The 23,309-nt window shown below is 46.1% G+C and overlaps 1 protein-coding gene across 1 annotated transcript in view; it reads left to right on the plus strand.

Annotated features, from left to right (window-relative positions):
• The window catches only part of Elovl2 (ELOVL fatty acid elongase 2), a 46,089-nt gene that overhangs the window by 15,557 nt on the left and 7,223 nt on the right, over window positions 1-23,309 (plus strand). Inside the window, exons 2-5 of the mRNA XM_028867764.2 lie at window positions 11,905-11,968; window positions 17,022-17,209; window positions 20,030-20,107; window positions 22,072-22,243. Of these exons, the coding sequence (XP_028723597.1) occupies window positions 11,905-11,968; window positions 17,022-17,209; window positions 20,030-20,107; window positions 22,072-22,243 (502 nt within the window). The remainder of the gene's footprint in view (window positions 1-11,904; window positions 11,969-17,021; window positions 17,210-20,029; window positions 20,108-22,071; window positions 22,244-23,309) is intronic.

Here is a 23,309-nt window from a genome sequence, read left to right on the forward strand (position 1 = left end):
TTTAGAATATAAGAGAGTTGATAGTTCTACCACATTCTCGGGGTGTTCACTTACGTTGTTGACAACTAGAGTGAATCCAGAAGCAAATGCTGGTCAGGCATGGTGATACTTGTCCAAAATCCCAGAATTCTGGAGGTGGAGGCAGGAGGATCTCCTTGAGTTTGAGGTTAGCCTGGATTACATAGTGAGACCCTGTCTTAAAAAACAAAACAAACAACTGAAGGGAATGCTCTAGAACAGTGGTTCTCAACTTTCCTAATGTGATACCCTTTAATACAGTTCCTCATGTTGTCGTGACCTCCAACCATAAAACTATTTTGCTGCTACTTCATAACTAATTTTGCTACTGTTGTGAATTGTAAACATCTGGTATTTGACCTCAAGGGGTTGAGACCCACAGATCGAGAAGCACCGCTGTGGAAGGTGAGGTAGTCCTGAGAAAACTACCTAGGCAGGCATGTGTCTGGAATCTCATACTCAGTGGATCTCCACCTTTGTGGAAGAAGGAAAGAAGGAAAGCAGGGTCAGATCATTGACAAGTGGAGGTGGGGAGGGGCAGGGAGGAGGGAGGCAGAGCTTCTGGAGCTGATTGGCTGCAAATGCAGGAGCTAAGCTCAAATGCCTCCTTTCCAAATAGCCCAAGAGCTACCATGTGGAAGAAAAGTATGGCTTGTGTGTGACTCCAGAGGGAAGACGTGGGATGTTCAAGTCACGCTGGAAGGGAAGAGATGAGCACTAAGCTCTCTGCGGGTGAGAAACAGTGAAATGGAGTGTGCTGCTGGGCTTTTCCTAGGGCGTTAGGGACGTTACCGTCCACATGGGGCAGAAAGCAGCTATCCCAGCTTTGGGTGGAAAGTTGAATTAGACGTCTGTGAATTGTAACTGTCTGTAAACAGTTCCCCTTCTCATCTGGAGTTTAAAAACATCACTCCAGGGCCGTGAGATGGCTCAACAGGTTATGGAATGTGCTGTCAGCCCTGACAACAGGAGCAGGATCCCTGGAGCCCACGTGATAGAAGGAGAGAACTGACCCCCCCCCAAGTTGTCCTCTGACTATGCACACACAACTTAAGTCAATGACAAAATTATTGACAAACCACTCCTGTGTGAGCTGATTTCTATTCATAACAACGCTGTATGTTTCACAGCTAATTCTTAGGCCCTTATTGTAGATTTGTATGAAAAGAGAAAGTCTTTATAATAAAAATTGATATTTTCATATTTTTAAAGTTACATTTCAAAAATATATTTTTTGAAAAGCAAGTTTAAGAAATGCATAAGTATTCATACCGAAAATTTCTCAATATTGGCTTGTTACTGACAAATGTCTGTTGTTAAAAGACGAGTAATTTAAAGAGTTGGATATTGTGATTACATTAGTGTTCCATGAACTCTTTATAAAAAATCCTTGTTCCAGTGAGAAATGTTTTAGCAGCAGCTACCTCCACTGTCACAGGAAGGAGATATAGCTGAGATAATGAAGTCCATGGCCACACAGCTTTCATTCATCGGAGTCCAGAGAAGAACCTGGGCCTCCGGACTCATCCCCTGTTGCTTCCTGCCTTGTTAGAATGATCATCAGTGTCACAGTGAAACATCTGTCTTTAAGGTTTCTGTGGAATTGGGAAAAGCCACATGACGAAGTAGGATTTTATTTAATATATGAGCCGTCTCAGCCCTCCGCATCCTGACTTCCCATTAAGTGCATGTGAGCTGAGAATCTTCTGGGATTCTTAAATCTTAAAAAATCTTAACAAAAAAAAAAAGGCTTTACTCTGAATGATATTGCCTAGGGAGGAGTAACCATTGTTGGCATGGTCAGGTGGCTTTCTTTGCAATTGAGTGGTTCCTCCATTAGAAGAGTCTATAGCCCAGAGAACAGCAGATTAAGATGAACATTTGGTAAAAATCAACTCTGTAGCAAGCACTGCAAGCCCTCTTCTGTGGCCGTTCCCAGTGGCTTTCTTCCTAAGTCTTTAAGTAGTCAAAGGACCCCTGAACCATGAGACTGAGGGCATGCACACAGTGCGGTCGACAACTGTGTCTTCCCTGCAGTGCCTGCTTGTCAGGTGCAGCAAAGGAGGCTCTCTACTTAAAATCAGATTCCAGATGCACGTGGTGGAGCATTGCAGCCCCAACCAAGCTTCACCTGTAAGTAGAACCACTGCTGCTCCTCCTGAGACTCACAGGACACCTGCCCTGACAGCCCACCTGAGACTCACAGGACCCCTGCCCTGACAGCCCTCCTGAGACTCACAGGACACCTGTCCTGACAGCCCTCCTGAGACTCACAGCAGACACTTGTCCTGACAGCCCACCTGAGACTCACAGGACACCTGTCCTGACAGCCCTCCTGAGACTCACAGCAGACACTTGTCCTGACAGCCCACCTGAGACTCACAGGACACCTGCCCTGACAGCCCTCCCGAGAGTCACAGGACACCTGTCCTGACAGCCCACCTGAGACTCACAGCAGACACTTGCCCTGACAGCCCTCCTGAGAGTCACAGGACCCCTGCCCTGACAGCCCACCTGAGACTCACAGGACACCTGCCCTGACAGCCCTCCTGAGAGTCACAGGACCCCTGCCCTGACAGCCCACCTGAGACTCACAGGACACCTGCCCTGACAGCCCTCCTGAGAGTCACAGGACACCTGCCCTGACAGCCCACCTGAGACTCACAGGACACTTGTCCTGACAGCCCTCCTGAGAGTCACAGGACCCCTGCCCTGACAGCCCTCCTGAGACTCACAGCAGACACTTGTCCTGACAGCCCTCCTGAGACTCACAGCAGACACTTGTCCTGACAGCCCTCCTGAGACTCACAGCAGACACTTGTCCTGACAGCCCACCTGAGAGTCACAGAGGACACCTGCCCTGACAGCCCACCTGAGACTCACAGGACACTTGTCCTGACAGCCCTCCTGAGAGTCACAGGACCCCTGCCCTGACAGCCCTCCTGAGAGTCACAGGACACCTGCCCTGACAGCCCTCCTGAGACTCACAGCAGACACTTGTCCTGACAGCCCTCCTGAGACTCACAGCAGACACTTGTCCTGACAGCCCTCCTGAGACTCACAGCAGACACTTGTCCTGACAGCCCTCCTGAGACTCACAGCAGACACTTGTCCTGACAGCCCACCTGAGAGTCACAGAGGACACCTGCCCTGACAGCCCACCTGAGACTCACAGGACACTTGTCCTGACAGCCCTCCTGAGAGTCACAGGACCCCTGCCCTGACAGCCCTCCTGAGACTCACAGGACACCTGCCCTGACAGCCCTCCTGAGACTCACAGGACACCTGCCCTGACAGCCCTCCTGAGACTCACAGGACACCTGCCCTGACAGCCCTCCTGAGACTCACAGGACACTTGTCCTGACAGCCCACCTGAGACTCACAGGACACTTGTCCTGACAGCCCTCCTGAGAGTCACAGGACACCTGCCCTGACAGCCCGCCCACCCTGACCTTTCTGCCGGGCCTGCTGCTGGCTGCCACAGACATCCACATTTCCACCCCTTGGGTTGCTTTAAAGCTATACAAATGAGTTCGACTTTCTCTTTCTACACCAGCAATAATTTGAGAAAATATTCAGTCTAGCATCTCTTTTTTTGACTTTTTTAAAATGCCTAAACCCAACACGCATTTTCTTTACCGAATCAGATGGAAACTTCCAGTCCTTGCTTCTCCAGATACTAATTTGGCTCTTATTGGAGAAACAACTGGAACACTGTGGGGACTGAGACGTCACCTATGAAGCCCCAGTCCTGAAAGCATTTCTGCTGAAGGAGAGTCAGGCAGGGTTCTTCCTCCTCCCTCCCCGGGCTATCACCACTACCTGTGGATGTTGCTGGATTTATGTCTTCGCTTTTACAAGTGGAGGGGAAAACACTACAAAGCTTCCATGGTTGCATTAACCACTGTAATCACATGCTCTAAAAGTAAGTTTGAGAGTTGAAAAATTAGATGAATTCTGTCTAGAAAATATTTTCAAAACCAAAATATCATGACATAAAACAGTGTAATTGAATGTTTCTTTTGTAGAAATCAGATAGTTTCTAGTGGTTCCTCTAGGGAACAGATTGAGCACATACTTTTCAAAAGGAATTTGGTTGTACTCTCTTATACACGTGACTTTGAACAGCTAGGCTTTCCTTTAATGTTTATGAAGCTGTTTTTACTTAGCACTTTAAAGAAAATTAGAACATACAAAGTTTCCCTTCTGATTGGCAGGATTTATGCAGGTCACTGAGGCCTTGCAAAGCCATCTGTTGCTGCCCTGGCCACACCACTGCTAATGAGGCCTCAGAAGTCTTCTCTTCCCAAGGCCAGAGGCTCTCACTTCTCTGAATTTCTAAAATGCAGGGACATAGGAAAGTTGTATATTGATTTCTCTGAAATATCTAGATGGGAAATTGAAACATATGCCTGTGGGGTTTGGGAACAAACTTATCAGGCATTTTGTGTTAACCAGCCTCTCTCCACATAGTCCATCAATTAGGTCAAGGTTCCTTTTGTGAGTTTTGTATTTTTGTTTCAAAATCCGTGATAATTTCATGTTGGCTGCTTCCTGATACATGGTCAGCAATATCTCAGGGTCAGTTCTTTGTGTATGAATCTGGCACTCTTCCCATCAGCTCTGAGGCTGGAAGAGAAGAAAGAACAAGAGGTCGGGAGAACAAACATTCATTATCTCTTTAAAACTTCGAGCTGGAGAGGGAGGGCCTCAGAAGGCATGTACTCAACACCGAATGACTTTTGTAATTTTAAAAAGTAGTCTACAGGGATGCAATAAGAGGTGTAAAATGATTGCATTTAATTAGGATCATTTTGTACTACAAAGTGCTTTCTACTGCCTAATGAATAGAAATATTTATAGTAAGAAGGGGGTTAGTGATACTTCATTAATGTGCTCATTTTAAAGGTATGGGAACAGTAATCCAAAACAGGATTTCTGATGTCGCTGAATTCTGAAAATGAGGATCAAAGTCTTACATTTATATTATTTTGATAGTATGTTGGCAAAGGCATTAGCTTTGTCACGTGTGTGTAACTCATAATAATTTTTCTTCTGCTTCCATTATCTGTAGACAGACCCTTTGTTACTACCCTCTTCCCTGCCCTAGAAGTCATATCCATTGGCCACATCGCCTTGTGATTTACTAGTGATGAACATGAACTGTTAACATCCTATGATGCTGAAATATGTGAAAGCTGAGGACCTAAAGCTAGCCTGCAGTACTCTGTCACAGAGGCCAAAGAGAATGAAATTACAGGTCTTTGCACAGCCCAAGCTTCATTCTGCTTCCAGATGGTCTGCTGTTCTTATAATAACCATTAATGGCTCTCATCTGACACTGCAGAAGAGCTAAGGGAGAGGTGTGACATCCTTCACCTTCTAGGAAAGACTGCAGGGAGGAGCCAGCTGTCACTTTAGTGATGACACACTGCCAAACAGAAGAATGTGTCTGAAGGGTTTCATTCATCAGGGCTAGCTAGATCCTATTCCTCAACAGAGTCCTTTAGGAGCTGGTTTCACAGCTTAAGGGAAAATAGAAACTAAGCTAACCACATGGCTATTGGGTTCTCTTGTTGGAATTTGCAGTTAAAATACACCCGACTTTTCAAAAAATATATTGAAATGTTGTAGATATCTTTATAATATATAGCTTGACCTAGAAATAAAGCAGATGTGACCTTTGCTTAGGAAATCAGGAATCAAATCTGGCCCGTGCTTTCCCATGAAAGCATGAGAAGCTTTGCTTTGTTCTTATTCAAAGGGAAAGCACTTGTCCACGAGAAGCACAGACCTGCTTCCCCTCTGCTGGCACTTGACAACCAGGGCACAGGCGAACACAATTTCCTTTCATCGCCTCTGCTACTTGTGAAAGAGCCTCATTCTTCCCGTGTCCCTAAGACACGGAAACTGCAATCGTCCTGACTAGTCCGAGAACAGAAATCTGGCTTTGGCTTAGTCTCCAAGGAGTTTTATAGTAGCTTACCACTTCCTGTGGAAGCAGAGGTTGTAATGGCTGTGGCAAAGATTTTTGACCTAGTAGAACTGTTCATTGTGAAACTGGGGCTCCTTGTTCGGTGTGTAGTGAATTTCATCTTAATTAACATTAAGGCAAGTTATTTATTATCTTTTAATAAGATCAAACTGTTATAAGAAGAATGTTTGCTTTTTATTTCTAGTCTCTTGGAGGGAAGGCCCTAACTTTTTTTTCAGTTGCTTGCATTTTTTCAAGTTATTTAAATTGATTTCATTGTCTATATTCACTGTGCATAGTACTATGTTACATAAGAGCATTTTCAGACAAGCATACATTGAGCATGTCCCCCTTCTCACCCCACCTCCTCTTCATTTTCGTTGCCTTCTCCTCCTAGGGTTTCAGCTCTATTTTCTTACCATGTATGTATAAACAGTTTTACATATCTATGTGAAATCTACCAACCAGAGTGAGAAAACATATTAACTTTTGTTCTTCCAAGTTTAGGTTTGTTTGCTCAATGTGATTATCTCTAGTTACATCCATTTTCTTGCAAACACCTTTGTTCTTTGCTATTGCTGGAAATGTCATGCTATACATATTCTATGTGTTTTTAAGTTCCCTCTTCTGTGTGGGACACCAAGATAGGCTGTGTAACTTAGCCGTGTGTGAGTAGTGTGCAGTAAACGTTGATGGGCCTGGAGTTCTGTGATATGGTGGCTCAGAGTCCCTCAGGAAGTCCCTGAAATCTTGAAGCTGGCTCATAGGGTAGATCTAGATTTGTTTAGCTGAGGAATCTTCATACTGACTCCTACAGTGATTGAACTAGTTTACACTCCCATCAACAGTGTATCCTCACCAGCATTTGTTGTTTTCTTAAAGACCATTCTGATTTGGGTGAGGAGGAGTATCACTATCATTTTAATTTGCATTTCTCTGATAGTCAATGAAGAACCATGACTTCTAAATTGACTAGAAAGAAACTAATATATTCATTTTTATGAAATATATTTAATAAAATATCTTTAACCACTGAGTTAATATATAAATCATTTGTGCCTTATGAATATATTTTTAAGTATGCTTTTGGCTATGGCAATTGCTCAGTGGTAGAATGCTCATCCAGTATGCATTAGGCCCCAATGTGGCAATAAATACATTATTAGCTCGATTTTTGATGTGTCTTTGATAACCAAGCACCATCCTGCACTCTATAGATAGCCACTTGATATGAACTTACAACTCTGTGTGTATGTGATTTATGTTTCACCTGTTTTACCCCAGCTTTAAAAAATCCCCTAAGTACTCTGTGCCCAGAGGCACATGTACCAGATCAGTTTTTTGAAGGAGGTCCCCAGGGTTAGTCATGACTGATTTTGGCCTGTTGCTTTGTGACATCTGTGGAGATGGTCATTTTCTTTTGCTCAGACACTCTTTGTTGGGCAGGCGTCATGTCCACAAATAGTCTCCTCCATCTATGGATGCTGCACACTGCTGTGTTGCTGTGCTATTGCCCTGCCCAGTGTCCCCAACTCTTCTGGGTACTGGTCCTAGCTAGAGTCCTCAGTACAGACTTCCTGCAGTGTTCTCTGGAAGTTGAGGAGAAAGCCTGCATCCTTTTTAGTACTTAGATTGTAAAATACTCCTATCTTGCAAACTTGGTGTTTTTGTAAATATAAATACATTCTTTTCTTTTCCTTCCTTGGGCAGGATCTTGCTATGTAGCTAGGCTGACCCTAAACTCAACTACCCTCCTTCTTCAGCCTGTCCAGTGCTGGGGTTGCAGACATGTTTCACCGTATCTGGCTATCCTTTTCTTCTTGAGTATTGTTTTCTCTCTGCTCATGCTCCCTGAGGAACAGCTGTGGGGAATCCCGGGAAACAGAGCCTTGTTACCCATGACATCACTCGTTTAGTGTCCCATGTTCTACACTCAGAGGGCAGTGTCTGGCCACTCCATCAACCCACCTCTTTGGGCTGAATGCATTTCAGAACATTGCTTGGGTTCTTGTGTAAAGTGGACTGTCCCACCAGTTCACAGAGCATGCTGACAGCAGAGCGGGAGCCGGTCCTCCCACTCTAGCACGTGCAGATAGAAGCAGATGGAGGAACGCATCCATGCCCTGTCACACTCCAGAAAGCTGTTCTTGAAAGCCCATTACTGATTTGTACTGAACATTGATGGCTTGAACATCTAGAATAAGAAAGGTTGGAGCTATAGACGTTGTTCAGCAGCAAAGGCCTTGCCAAGGATCTAGAAACCCCTGGGTTCAGTTACCAATACTAGAAATCTATTTTTGTTTGTTTAGAGCTTGCCTAGTTGGCAGTTTCCATTCCTTACATTCAGCACAGCCTGCTGCTCCAGCCTCACTCTGATGCTTTGCTGGAGATTTTGCAGTCTCTCTTCTCTCGGATCTACTCTTCACTTGCCAAAGACAAATTCCCAATGTCCAGTCCGTATACCGTCAAACCTGCCGAGAAGAGAAGCGTGTTGTCAAAGGGGAGTGGGCAGAAGTGGAGCTTGCTAGCCCCAGTTCTAGGTGACTGGAGCACTCACTCATTAAGAGAAGCATTCCACAAGCTAAGGAACCCCTAATGTGTGCCAGACAAAGGGCTATTGAGTAGTTTGAGAGAAGGGAAATGCAGAGAAAACAAAATGCGCTTAAGAGGCATCCAGGTATTAGCAAGCAGAATCCATGCAGTGGCACAGAGGAAGCATATGATGCAGGAGGACCACTCCAGTAATCACACATGCCTGGGGCAGAATGCACATGAGGACATGGACACAGGGAGGCTGAGCAAACAGGAAAGATCACTGAATCTGGCCCAGCCAGCCAAAGGGGTTAATAACAATTATTTGATTTTCTAAAATTCTCCACATTGTATGCCCAGTAAGAATGCTAGTTTCTGAGCCAAGTGTGGCAGTGCATGTCTGTAATTCCTATTCTCAGGACACTGAGGTGAGGGAACTGCAAATCCCAGGTCAGCCTGGGCTGTATAGCAGGGCACCACCAAAACAAGTTCCTCTTGTAATGGCTGATTAGATGTCAAGGAGTTGGGGTCCTTTGCATATGCAGTTTGCCTAACTGTAGTCCACTGAGTGGGAAATAGGAAAGAATAATCCCCAGGAGTCGGCCAACAGGCTCAGTGGTTGACTGTCATCTTGAGCCCTGGACACAAGGTAAAGGTATGTTCCACAGTCCACATCTCCTTCTCCCGAGTTCCCTACAACTTAGTTCTGGCTTGAGGCTCTTGGGAAATTTCTGGTGCTGGAATCACACCCCATTTCCTGATTTGCTGTCACTGAATTTTTCAGCATTACTGTATTTGGAAACACATAAAAAGAGAAGTAAAGATTTTTACATTGTTACACTCAAATGTAGCCATCTGTTTGGTGTCTTAATGTGCTTGTTTTGAAAAGCAGTGAACTTCTGGTGAAAATGCCTATTCTGTCTTTAAACCATTCTCAAAAACTCTGCTAATAGAAGAAACACTCAAGATTCTGAGTCACGTTTTAAAGTACAATACAATGCCACCATAGGCATCGAGAGCCAGTGAGATGGCTCAGCAGGCAGAGGTGCTTGCTGCCAAGGCTGACAGCCTGAGTGTGACAGCTGGACACTATATTGTAGACGGGGAGGACCACCTGATTCCCACAAGTTGTCCTCTGCTTTCCACATACATGCGGTAGCATGTCTGTGTGTGTGCAGTCATAGCACACACACATACACACACACACACACACACACACGTTCATGGACATGCCTTTAAAATACCTAAAACATAAGATGGAAGTGTGAAGAGGAGGAAGAAGTAGGAAATGGAAGAGGAAGGAGAGGCAAGATCTCCAGTCCTGTATTCCCAGGGCAGGATGAGGCTCTTCTCTCCCAGCCTCCTGCCTCTGCTTCTACAGAATGGCTCTTAATTATGATGCTAATGGTCAAACGTAATGAAGCCTTCTTAGAGGTAACCCAAGCCAGTGAGGGGCTCAAGATGTGCTTCAGGAGCAGACAGAAAAGAGCCCCCATTTGAGATAACCTGGTTTGAACTGACCGCCAACTAGTGCAGTTAGAATGGGTAGGCATCCAGTTGGCACTGTGGTGGCAAAAAGCTAAATTCACTCTTTCTTGTCCCCCAAGTGCTCACAGAAGCCAGTGGCTAGGGCGAGGGCATGTCCCAAGAAAGCTGCTAAGGTTCCTGTAGTCCGCTGGATGGACCACCACTCCTCTAGGTGGTCTTCATACTTGTGGGAGTAGAAGCAGATCTTAGGAGTGCTGCTTCTAGCTGGTCGAGGTGAGGTGAATATGGTGGTAGAGATGGCACAGGGGTCCTGTGTTAATAGTGGACACCATTAGGTAGGCAGCCCAGATTGCTTAGGGGGCTCTGGGCTACGGCTTTTCAGTTCAATTCACATACGGTGCTCGCGGCTTTGTCTAAACTCTACTTTACATATGGCATCGTTTTCCTTTTGCTTGAAGATGTCTTCAGCATACTCTGAAGCACAGTCCTGTTGGCTGTAGGCTTCCTTATGTGCATGTGCAAGTGTCCTTATTTAGCCCTTGCTTTTGAGGATACTTTTTTCCCTGCAGTTCTCAAGCAGACACTGACTGCTTTCTGCCACTATAGTTGTATTTTCCCAAGATTGCCTGCATTTCTACCATATGAGCCACTAGAGACCTGGTCATCAGGGTTTCCTAGATGAGCTGTGCCTGGGTGTGCTTGCTTCTGTGACTCTCCTGAATGTCTGTTCTTCTTTCCTGAGACAAAGTCCCTGAGGGTCAGAATTCAGCAGGAACTTCATCTCTTCCTGGTGCTTCTCAAGGATATCTGAATTAAAGCCTTGGCTCTTTTCTAATATAGCTCCGAGAGCCTCCTAATGTTTTTAGCCCTGGAAGTCTGAGTTACTCTCTAGACTGAGAACTCCATGAGGATGAGGACCATGTACAGCTGACTTTGCACTAACATCACGCTGGCATCAGTGTTTAGTGAATGGCAAAGAATGAAAGACTGGGTGCCCTTTTATTCCTTTTCCTTCTCTGCTCTCTCTTCCTGTTTTTTTGTGTTTGGTTTCCACGTTGTAAGTACATTTCTGCAACTTTACAGCAGCAGTGAGTTTGTAGCCTACTAATCAGAGCGTTCTTAGCTCTCTAAATTTTGGAAAATGGATTTTGAACCCGAGCAAACAAACCAAAAAAGTTCAAACATTTGTCCATGGTGTGGCAACCACCATGAGTCCATCTGTGAGGTTAATGCCCTTATCTGTTGAAGAATGGAATGTCTGACAGAGACCTGAATATCCACAGCTGTACAGCTGGTATTCTATCCTGCCAAGATGTCACATCACTGCCCTTTCTCAAATCTGGAATTCAAAGACACCCCACATGGAAGCCAAAGATAAAACGGTGCTTTCAAAAGTTCAGGCTTGACTTAGCAAAACACTTTTTACAGGGATGTTATGAAATAAGAAAGATAAGGTTCCTAACTCACAGGCTGGCTGTAGTGGGTGCTCGTGAGTGCTCTCTACTCCCCAGCCTCCCTTCCAAGCTTCCTCAGGGTACTGAAAACCCACTTTTTTTCCTTGAAATTTCAGGATCCAAGAGTGAATAGGACTAGTGTCAATACTGAAGCCACCCAGGTCCTCTCCTCAGATGCCTGATCGTCAGTCTTCCTCTCTGAGCCTGGCCTGTCAGAGTGTCTGAGCATGAGGTGCTATAGGGGCCGTGACACTCTACTTTGAATCTGGAGCTTATTCTATGTGAGGCTGTCCTGAGGCCATCACACCAGCTGCTACCAAAGTAATCACCTGAAATTCCTTCCCAGAACCCTGGATCCTGCTCGGTTTTCGTCCCCATTGCTTGAAGTGGCTTGAGAATTAAAAAGAAAAACCTGCTTAATCTTCCCCTCTCTTTTAGGAGCATCTGAAGGCCTTTGATAATGAAGTTAATGCTTTCTTGGACAACATGTTTGGACCACGAGGTGAGTGAGCTGCTTGGGAACATGCAGGAAGAGTGCTATTTGCTTGTAGGAAAGGATTGTTGTCTCTGGGGTTCTGAAAACAGTGTGGCATCTATCCCTATGGACTGTAAACTGCCTATGTGTGGTGCCCCTTTCCCAGAATAGCAGACTCCTCGTTCCTTCTGCCCTGCTGTGTTTCCTGGGGTGAGAGGTAAATTTTCCCCCAAGGTATCAGCTGTGAAACCTGGTAGTCCCTCTGCTTTCTCCACCACCTCTCAGCCTCCAGTCAGAGCCTGTCTTCCTCACTCACATGGATACAGCCCCTCCAGACAGCTTCTGACTCCTTCAACGTGTAAACGTGGTTTATTTGCTGTTTCCCTACACCTGGACTTGCTGCCTGCTGTGTCTCCATCTTTCCAGTCTGCTCAGCTCCTCCTCTTGTAGACACCAGCTGTGGGCTTTCTGGGGTGGCTTCCTCTCTGCTGCACCTCATTGCTCTAGACTCCCCCATTTCTTTCCACATAGGCTTCCTAGTGGCCGCTTGTCTCTTGAGAGCAGGAGCCATGACCCTGTTCACCATCTATGACCAGGGCATCAACAGCTCTGGGAACAGAGGACCAATAGTTCTGACTAGATGAAGTCAGGACAGATGTTTTGCTTTACTTGAGTCTGGTTGTTTGACAAGCCTGTGGGAAATACTTGGTTTCTACAAGTGGTTTCCTCAAGACTGTAAAGACAGGAAGAGGAACTGAGGTCTTCCCACTCCTCACAGCCTTTAAACAAACTTGGAGATATTTGGACCAGTCCCGGTTTTCACTGAGACTCTGAAACCTGTTCTAAGTGAATAGTGACTTTGGTTTTTTTAATAGAAACTGCAGTTTTTTGGGGAGGGGGGCAGGGCAGTGGCCTTCCATTCTTCCCCTTGAGGATCTTTTGTGGTGGGCCAGCAGTGTCTGTCTGTAACCTCTGCATACCCTGCTTGCAGTTCTAGTCGGGTGAGGAGGAATTGGCCCAGAGTGGAGAACATGGCCTCTTGCTTCGGCAGGATGCCACAGGAGCTGTGAATTCTTGGGGACCACAGCTTTCTGTTTCTCTCAGCAGAGAGTTAAACATTGTCCTCTCTGAACTAAGTTCACACTAACTTTGCTGTCAGTAGATCAGTGGAGCTAGACTGAACATAGACATGGGACTCACTGAGGAAAGGATTGCAGTTGTTTAGTGCGCTTCAGCGGTTCCGGTGGAATTGTTTCCTTTGTAGCAGGGAGATTATAACGTTAACAGTTTGACCACTGAATTGGGTTACTGTAGTCACATCAAGAATCCTTGTCCCTTCCTAAAGGTGACCCGCACTTACAGTGACTGCCACACCTAGTGACCTCAGAGGCATCCCCAGCTTTTTCTGATCTTGTGTGCATCCTGTCAGTAGCCTGAGGGATAGGCCAGACACAGACAGAGTAACACCACTCAAGTGCCAAAGCAACAGCATGGCAAACCCTTGCTCCCAAGCGTTAGTTGAAGCAGTGGCGATCGCCTTTAACTGTGGCGATCGCCTTTAACTGTGGCACACATGGACAGCAGCATGACAAACACAATACAGATCTCAGGTGCTGTGTTCAGAGTGCCAGCAGATGTAGTTTACATGAGTCTCCTCCTAACTCTAAGGATGTTAGTTCCAGGTAAGAGGAGAGGAGACTGGTTCCTCCTCACGGAGCACAGGCAGTGACTGCAGAGGGAAACCTAGCATGTGGGAACAGTCAGGATGCAGCCTAAGTATGCATTCCCTGGCACTAGGTGACTTTGAGAATGACAGAAAGATAATCCTGCAGTTCTGAAGTCAAGGTAGGGCTCGCTTTGTTCCCTTGTCATTATGGGAAGACCCCGTCTGCTCTCCCCGGGTCAGGTTGCTGGCAGTCTGGTGTTCCTTGGCCTCTAGCTGCATCTCTGTCTTTACGTAGTTTTCATTTATTCTTTTGTTCCTCTCTTGGAAAGACATGACTGACTAGGTTAGGGCCTACCCTAATCAGTATGGTGCAATCTTAACACAATTGCAACCGCACAGACCCCAGTTCCAAGGGAAGTCACATGCATACAGCAGGTGTCGGGCTTGAACATGGCTTGGAGGGATGCAGTTCAGCCGCAGCGTCGTAACAGGTGGGGAAACTGATCACCGTGAGTTTTCTGCCCTCTGTGGCTGATGTTCCCTAAGGAACTCCAGGAATGGCTCTATTATTTCTCTAGGTGGATTGCTTTGAGAAATCTGTCAATACATGTCAAGCTTTAGACAGCACCTGAGATGGAGAAAGTCTTTGCAGTTAGCTATGGCAGGATAGCTTGAACAAGAAGCCAAAGTGGCCGTTATCTTGTTGAGCAAGTGCAGCTGTGGCTATGACAGGGCGTGGGAAATGCCTCCCCTCAGGAGGCATTAAAGGATGGACAGGAGGGCTCATAGCACATAGGCTTCTGTGTGAGTATGAGCCTGTGCCTGAAAGGCTGTAGCACCTCTGAGCTCGGAGCTCCTATCACTCACCTGTCGCGTGATCTCTGTCACCAAAGGCGCTGTCTCTGGAACACTCCTTGGCACAGTGGCGGTGCTCACAAAGGCACTCTCCTCACTAGTTTGCTCTGTAAGTGTGCTAAGAACAGGTCAGAATAGATGGTGTGGGGCACACCAGGGAGGGGGACTGAGACCGTGGGAGAACCAGCAAGGCCAGAAAAAGGACACCGCCTTGAGTGGAACCAGTTTTGTTGTGCTCTGTGTAGATTAGAAACAGCATGCAAATTTCATGATTCCAGGTCAATCTTTAAACAAAAGGAGACTAAAGAACAAATCTCATTTGTACCTACAGGTCACTTCCGGGTGTTACCCAGTGTTAGAGATTGATCATAGGCTGTCACGTTTCACTCTCTGGAGGAAGAGCGTCTGGTGACTCCTGACTCTTAACCTCTGCTGTTGACATGTCTAGTCCTGAGACAACTCTGTAGCCACAGTTTTGTATCATGCTGTTCTCAGCCACTCCAAGGCTTTGCCTCTTTGTCCTCAGTGCCCATACTCTCTGTTCTGGAGTGCCACCACCCTGTAACCTCTGGGTGCTGGGGGTTAGGATGCAATGTGCCCTCTTTCCTCTGTCCTTCCCAATGGGAGGGTCTCCTCGAGGAAAATGGGTTGAGGTGGCAGATGTAATTGAAATCCAGACACTGCTGTCATTGTATTCCTTTTCTCGGTTGTTTCTTCACCCATAAGATGTGTCAAGTTAGCGTGAATAAATGCAGGAGCTGATACAAAGCATTCGGTGGTCAACTGAAGCCATTTGTCCCATGCAAGCTTTTCTAACTTAAATACATGTGTGGGCTGGTCTGAGCTTATGTGCTCTGTGTATATACAGGAACCTGCAGACATCAGAAGAGGCATCAGATCCCCTGGACCTGGAGTCCCCAATGGTTATGAGTAGCCATGTGGGTACTAGGCACTGAACCCTGAGTACTGTGTGAGAACAAGTGCTCCTCAACTCCGAGCCATCCCTCCAGCCCTTAAATATTAGGGTTGTGGTTGTTGTTCTTGTTTTTGAGACAACGTCTCATTATGTAGACCAGGCTGGTTTGGAACTCAGATCTGTCTTCCCCTACCTGCCAGGTGCTGAGATTAAAGATGTATACCACCACTCCCAGCCCATGAAAGCTTTTGAGTTTATTTTTATTACTTTTAATTGTGCATATATGAATATGTACACTTGAGTGCAGGTGCCCATGGTGTCCATTCTAGTGAAGCTGGGTAACTGCTGAGTCATCTCATAAGCCCCTACGAAAACTTCACTGTGCCTCCCTGCTGCACGCTGGCTTGCTTACCTCAGCTTCGTATTGTTGCGCGCACATGCGTGCGTGCGTGCGTGCGTGCGTGTATGTGTGTGTAGTACCCTTATCTGAGGTCTGAGGTTTTGTCCCACAATCTACTATAGTCCAAAATATTTTAATGGCAAATTCCAGAAGTAACAATTTTTGTGTTTAAAATTACATACTGTTTTGAGTAGAATGATGGACTCTCTGTCCTGTTTGGAACTCGAATTATCCTTTTGTCCAGTGTATCCATGCTCTGTATCCTACCCGCCCTCAGTTATTCACCAGCCTTTGCTTGTCAAGGGTATACAGCAGCCACAGGGCTTGTATGGAGGGAACACCTGCTTTACTTAGTGTTGGCCTCAGGTGCAGGAGCGACGGTGCTGGCGATTTGGTTACTGCTCAGAAAACCATAAACTGCCTCCTTCAAGTGAAAAGGTAAAAGTTCCCAACTGAATAAGAAAAATTCCACTGCTCATGTTGCTGAGGTCTAGAGAAAGAACTAGGATGTCTGTGGCTTTGTTCAGGGAAAAGCAGCTTGAGCTGGTTATGTGAGTGCATCTCAGACAGCAAGTGCTCAGTGAGGACAGGAAAAGGGTTCGCTGGGCACCTGGGGACCTCCCACCTCGGAGAAGGGCGCCCACCCGCTGCCGACTGAGTGTGTGAGGCAGTGTTGCTGACTGCAGGGAGCACTCTGCAGACTGAGTGTGGGAGGCAGTGTTGCCGACTGCAGGGAGCACTCTGCAGACTGAGTGTGGGAGGCAGTGTTGCTGACTGCAGGGAGCACTCTGCAGACCGAGTGTGAGGCAGTGTTGCTGACTGCAGGGAGCACTCTGCAGACTGAGTGTGTGAGGCAGTGTTGCTGACTGCAGGGAGCACTCTGCAGACTGAGTGTGTGAGGCAGTGTTGCTGACTGCAGGGAGCACTCTGCAGACTGAGTGGGAGGCAGTGTTGCTGACTGCAGGGAGCACTCTGCAGACCGAGTGTGGGAGGCAGTGTTGCTGACTGCAGGGAGCACTCTGCCGACTGAGTGTGTGAGGCAGTGTTGCTGACTGCAGGGAGCACTCTGCCGACTGAGTGTGGGAGGCAGTGTTGCTGACTGCAGGGAGCACTCTGCCGACTGAGTGTGGGAGGCAGTGTTGCTGACTGCAGGGAGCACTCTGCAGACTGAGTGTGTGAGGCAGTGTTGCTAACTGCAGGGAGCACTTTGCCTCAGGCTCCCCACCCTGTGCTCTCTTTCCAGACTCTCGAGTGCGAGGGTGGTTCCTGTTGGACTCTTACCTGCCTACCTTCGTTCTCACCATCACATATCTGCTCTCGATATGGCTGGGTAACAAATACATGAAGAACAGGCCGGCTCTTTCTCTCAGGGGAATCCTCACCTTGTATAACCTGGGAATCACACTTCTTTCTGCGTATATGCTGGTGGAGGTAAGTGTGTGCGGCTCTGAGTGTTTGAGTTTGAGGACTGGTCAAATGTGGCCTTCCAGAACTGTGAAAGGTCGCAGTTACCGAGTACCACTCTGTAAGAACCCAGAAAGCTGCTCTTGCTGGTACCCTTCCTTCCCAAAGTGTCAGAAGCCTCTGTTTCTGACTTGAATTTAGGCCTGTTTCTGGAGTCCTTAACCCAATTAGAATTAGAATCATGATTAAGACCGTGCCGTATAATTTCTTCTGTACCTTATGATCCTGATTTAAATGCACTAAATGTTTCCATGTAGCTAGTGTACATAGATGCAGATGTCTGGACTGCGCTGGCAAGCCTAAGTTGACACTAGTTGGCTCTAGCTGCCTACCAGGCCTTCAACTCCACCCTTAAAAGCACCTAACCACAGAAATAAGTAATGGTTGCTTTGCCTAATACAACCAAGAGTTTCTGCCATATAATACAAGGAGAAGTCTAAAAGTATTCAACTTGCTCTAGCAAAACTAAAGAGGAGTAAGAGGGACAAAACCAATCAAATTAGGATAAAACCATCCATAAAGGTTATAAATGGCTAGTAATGATGCAAGCAGGACTTTTCTACTGATCTAAAATTTAAAAAGACAGAAATCTGTATCTTAAAATGCTGGTTTTCACTCTGACTTTATTTTGTGCATTAGCTAATATACACCATTTTAATAATGGCCATTAGCTGTTGCCATAGTGACCAAAATGAAGCACTGGTGGGTGGGATTTTGGGTGAGGAAAGCCATATAAAGTTTCAGCATCACATCACAGGCAACCACTAAGTTTTCTGACACTAAACAGAGTTTTAGGTTCTTTGCTAAGGTGTAGTTAGCATGATAGGTGTGAGCTGGACAGATAAAGCATGGGTTTAGTTTTTTTCTTGAGACAGGCTTTCTCTATGTAGCTATGGCTATCCTGGAACTCACTATGTAGACCAGTTTGACCTCGAACTCACGGAGATTAAAGGTGTGTTTCACCGTGCCCAGTTAGACTTAGTTTCTTTACATGATTGCAAGGAAAGAGACCTTCCTTGATCAGGAGCAAGCCTGGAAGCAGTGTCCCAGGAGACGGAGCACACAGCTTCCCAGGCTGCAGCTGCCAGGAGCCTGGACTAGGTGGTAAGGTTGGGCTGAAGCTGATGGACTCTAAGTGAACTTTAGAATTAGTTCCTCCATCCACAGCAGCTCCGTGTTAATCCTATTGACAACCTTGTTTATTTCCTTCAGTACAAAGGTTAGGTGGCTTTGGTACTCAACCCAGTTAGAGGATTATGAGTAGCCCAGGAGGCCGCTTAATTCTGCTACACAGTTACTAAGTGGTTAGATAGATACCAGGGGATTGGTGACTGCCTGGAAAATCTGGATAACACAGGACATGCCCTGGGCAGACAGAATATGCCCTGTTCGCTAAGGGGTTACCCTGCAGCTGCACTGTTACTATAGAAACCTATACTTAACCCTTCAACTACAGCTTCCATCCTGCAAATAGTTTAAATAATATTTGTGTGCCACATAGCTTCCTAAGTCTGAAAACTGACCAGCACACACACAAACGTGCTTATCCTTACATCCTGTAAGGCATCCCAGTCTCAGCCTGCCCCAAGTGGGCAGTTCCAGACAGGAGCATAAAGCCCAGGAGGCTGCTGGGAATCTGATTAAAAATGGAGTGCACTGGGAAATCCCAAGGGATTCTGCTTTCGTTGGACTCATTCGTCCTCAGAACTATAGTTATAATTACATTACCTGAAGGTGGTTACGTTAGAAGAGAAATACACCAACTGCATCAGAACTGTGAAGAAGAGACCAAGGATCCAAACAGTAGTTACTTAGTCATCAATATTGTTAAGGCAGAGGAAAATTCTAGCCCTTTGCCTAGAAAACCCTATATTCTAGAATTTCAAATTGTTACAGGGAGAGAGCTGCTTTTGTAGAAATTCAATGAAGAATTTAATAGATTTGTTTTCTCGTGTTATAGAAAGAATAGAAGAGAGTGAGTTAGGAACCCTGAGTTCTAGTGATGTCCCCACCACTCCTTAGCTGTGCAGCCCTGAGCACATCACTCACTCATCAGGTATTACTGAGTACTCACTGCTTCCTGGGAATGGGTCAAGGATGGCTAGATGATGGGTTTTTTAAATGGCAGCTTTTTATTAGAGAATACTGGGGAAGGTAGGTATCAATCACGTCATTTATTTGATTATCAAGTAGTACAGTGAAGAAAATGTTTTAAGAACTTTCTGACCCTCCCCACCTTTTTTAAAATTTATTTATTTATTATGTATGCAGTGTTCTGCCTGCGTGCATGCTTGCAGGCCAGAAGAGGGCACCAGATCTCATTACAGATGGTTGTGAGCCACCATGTGGGTGCTGGGAATTGAACTCAGGACCTCTGGAAGAGCAATCAGTGCTCTTAACCTCTGAGCCATCTCTCCAGCCTCTCTGACCCCTTTTAATACCTGTAAAACAATAATATACATTTCATCAATGTATTAAATTGAAGATATTTTTGTAGTTTGCTCCCATGCGTTTATAATTGTATGTTGTAAGACAGATAAATAGATAATTTGTACTAAAGTTATAGATGCTCTTACATTTGGGTGATCTGAATGGTTAGAAGTGTGTGAGGGGACAGAAGCCCTGGCTTCTGTGCAGCAGCAGGAGGTAGCCCCTCGCTGGTGTGTGAGGGCAAATGGCTCAGATTCTGGGCGCTTCTGCCCTACCTGGGAGTGCAAACTGGTTGGAAGTGTTCAGTGCCCTCACGTGCTTGTGTTGATTTCTTTCCCTTCCTCCATGCTCTGGCAGCTCATCCTCTCCAGCTGGGAAGGAGGCTACAACCTGCAGTGTCAGAATCTGGACAGTGCGGGAGAAGGAGATATCCGGGTGAGCCCTGAGAAGTACTGCCATAGAAAAAGAGCAGAGTCTTCTGTACAGTGAGAATCTGGGATTACATGAGGAGCTTCTGGGTCTGACGGAAAGACAGTGACAGACATGTCTTAGAAATGCTGGGTGGCGGGCTTACTGAACCACACACATCCATGAACGGAAGCCTCTACCAGGTGCAGTGAGCCTGGCCTTGGGACCATCTGCTGCTTCAGGACACATTTAAGTGCAAACCAGCCACTTGCAGGCTGTGTTGATCAGGAACACTTTTGTGTGACACAGCGTGTGTATTGACATCTGTATTTTTAGAGGGAAACCGTGGCAGGAGAAACAATTAGCTTAGCTGGTTAGAAGAGCCTCTTCCGCGGAAGTAGGCGAGTTGGGATAGGATGGGTGGCAGCCACACTGCTCTCAGCACACACCTCGTTTGATTTTTGAAATCATCCTTTTACATAAATTGTAAACAAAATTAAGTTTTAAAAGGAAACAAGGCAAGTTTCCTCCCCAAAACATCAGAAGCAAAGTAAGGTAAATGAATTCACACGCACAGGAAGGTACCCATCAGAAATCACAACAAATAGAGGACAGCCATGGTGGGCAGATAGCTACAGTGGGCAGCATCTTCATTCAGAATCCTGTGTTGCTATTGTTTAGTAATAAAAATGCATTGCTGCTTTTAGACAGCCACGGACATGGGAGATAAAGTATATAATAAATAACATCATTAGTAACTATTACTTGAAAGAGGTATGCTTTTAAAAGTAGTGAGAATTAGACCCAGTAGTCGTAGATGCAAATTGGAAATGTCATATTAACCTCATGAAAGAGGCTGTATTTTATATCTTTTATCTGCAAAAAAGGCCCCTTTAGTCTATGACAGTCCAAGGCACTGAGCTAGATTTTACAGAGTGGCTGTCTATCAGAAAGGATGAGGATTCTTAGAGCATGGCCAGTTCCAGGTTTGGGCCAGGGAATGTATTTCAGATGACTCTGTGACCCTTAGCAAAGGAGCTATGCATGACTATTGGGGTCATGCGTGGGTACAGGAACCACCTTGAAAACTCCCTCTCATTGGCTGTCAAGGACAATCCAAGCATCAGAAAGAGCACTGCCTGCAATGGGCTGGAGCACACTAGAGAGATGAAAGAGAGCACATCTCTAAAAGAAAATGAGTCCCACTGTTCCCTTTTAAAGGTTGCTACACCAAGTCATTGCAGAAAAAAATTAAGGCAAATAACTGAACATTCATCATGTCTTTATATGCGAATTTTCAAATACAAGAGGAGGGGAAATTCCCTATAGCAGAAAAATATGTGAATCAGAGCATCACTTTGCATCTCCAAGCAGCACGATGCATCCCTTTGTAAAACTGTCCATCACCTGAACAAGAGAGCATCCACTTATGGTGATGTGAAACACACTGGTGGATCCACATCACGCACTTTTAGAGCTCTGACTACAGAGGTATAGTTAAGGCAGTCTGGGACTGTAATGATTCTGAGAAAAAGGAGGTAGCTCAGGAAAGTTGCCGAGAGAAGGCGGCTACCAAGATGAGGACTAGGGAAGGATGGCTAAAATGTGCCGGATCTGAGGTAGGAAAAGTGTTGGACGTGGGTGGGAGGGAGAGTCAGTGCCCACACAGGCTGAAGAGCCCACTTTTAGGGTTCACAGAAGCCTTGCAGAATGGAAGGTAGTGGGAGATCCTGTCCTTAGGTGGGGAATCGTGGACGAGAGCCTGTGGGTGGCAGGGAGTAACTGGATTGGATGCATGTTTGGGGAAGATGGCCCCTCTTTCAGTAGAGAGTAGACTCACAGAGTAAGAGGAGCTGGGGGAAAGACAGCAGATAAGCAGCACTCTGCAATCTGAAGGAAGCACAGATGGGGAGCAGAACGCTGTGTGCAGGGCAGAGCTGGGGTACACTGGGGTACACTGTCAACTTTTCTCCCTCTTGAACTTGCTGTAGGTAGCCAAGGTCTTGTGGTGGTACTACTTCTCCAAACTAGTGGAGTTCCTGGACACGATTTTCTTTGTTCTTCGAAAGAAGACCAGTCAGATCACCTTCCTTCATGTCTACCACCATGCCTCGATGTTTAACATCTGGTGGTGTGTTCTGAACTGGATACCTTGTGGTCAAAGTAAGTCCTTTCGGTAACTCTTGATTCTGAGAAACGAGTCTCTCAAGAGCACCAGCACAGCTCTGAGTCCACCCAGTAAGTACTGACTAGGAGATATGGGAGCCCCTAAAGCAATGTCCTTGTCACCACAGGAAGCAACATTTACAGGTGGCTGTTTGGTTTCTGGATTTTTATGTTGGCAAAATCTGAGCAAGACCTTAAATTTAAAAACTGATTTCTTTACCATGCACCAATTGTCGGATGGGCAGAGAAGCACAGGCCTCAGCCAGAGCACTTGACTCCATAGAGGGCAGTCCTTACCACTTCAGGCAGCATCTGCCACAGCCACCATTTCACTGTGACACACGTCACCATTTCAGCCCTTAGAGGTTCTTCACTTTACATTCTGGAAAACTAAGAGTTCTCTGCACCAAAAACTAGCTTTCACCTTTTTTAATAGACTTTAAGCTAGGTGTGGTGGTTCACACCTGTGGTCCTAGTGCTTAGCAGGCTGGGGTAGGAGGAGCTTCAACACGGCAAGACCCTGTCTTAAAACACATGTCCATGCCTGCCTGTATACACGCACACATGTACACACGTAGCACAGTAAACTAGTGTGGTCACTCATATCACATACTTTGTGTGGAGCAACAGCTCCATGAGGTAGTCTTGAGCCTGGCTTTACCTGGAGCACTGTGGTGTGAGGTAGTGTTGACCCTGGCTTTACCTGGAGCACTGTGGTGTGAGGTAGTGTTGACCCTGGCTTTACCTGGGGCACTGTGGTGTCTTGTTTTAGTCCTACTTTACTTTTTTTTAGTTTTTACAAATTTTATGTTGCCAGGTGGTGGTGGTGGCGGCATACACTTTAATCCCAGCACTCAGGAGGCAGAGCCAAGTGGATCTTTGAGTTAGAGACCAGCCTGGTGTACAGAGTGAGATCCAGGACAGGCACCAGTACTACACAGAGAAGAAACCCTGTCTTGAAAACAAACAAAAAAAAATTGTGTGTATTGGTGTTTTTCCATGGGTGTCAGGTACTCTGGAACCGGGGTTACAGACAGTTGTAAGCTGCCATTTGGGTGCTGGG

Source organism: Peromyscus leucopus, chromosome 5 (assembly GCF_004664715.2).
Source record: "Peromyscus leucopus breed LL Stock chromosome 5, UCI_PerLeu_2.1, whole genome shotgun sequence".
NCBI lineage: Eukaryota > Metazoa > Chordata > Mammalia > Rodentia > Cricetidae > Peromyscus > Peromyscus leucopus.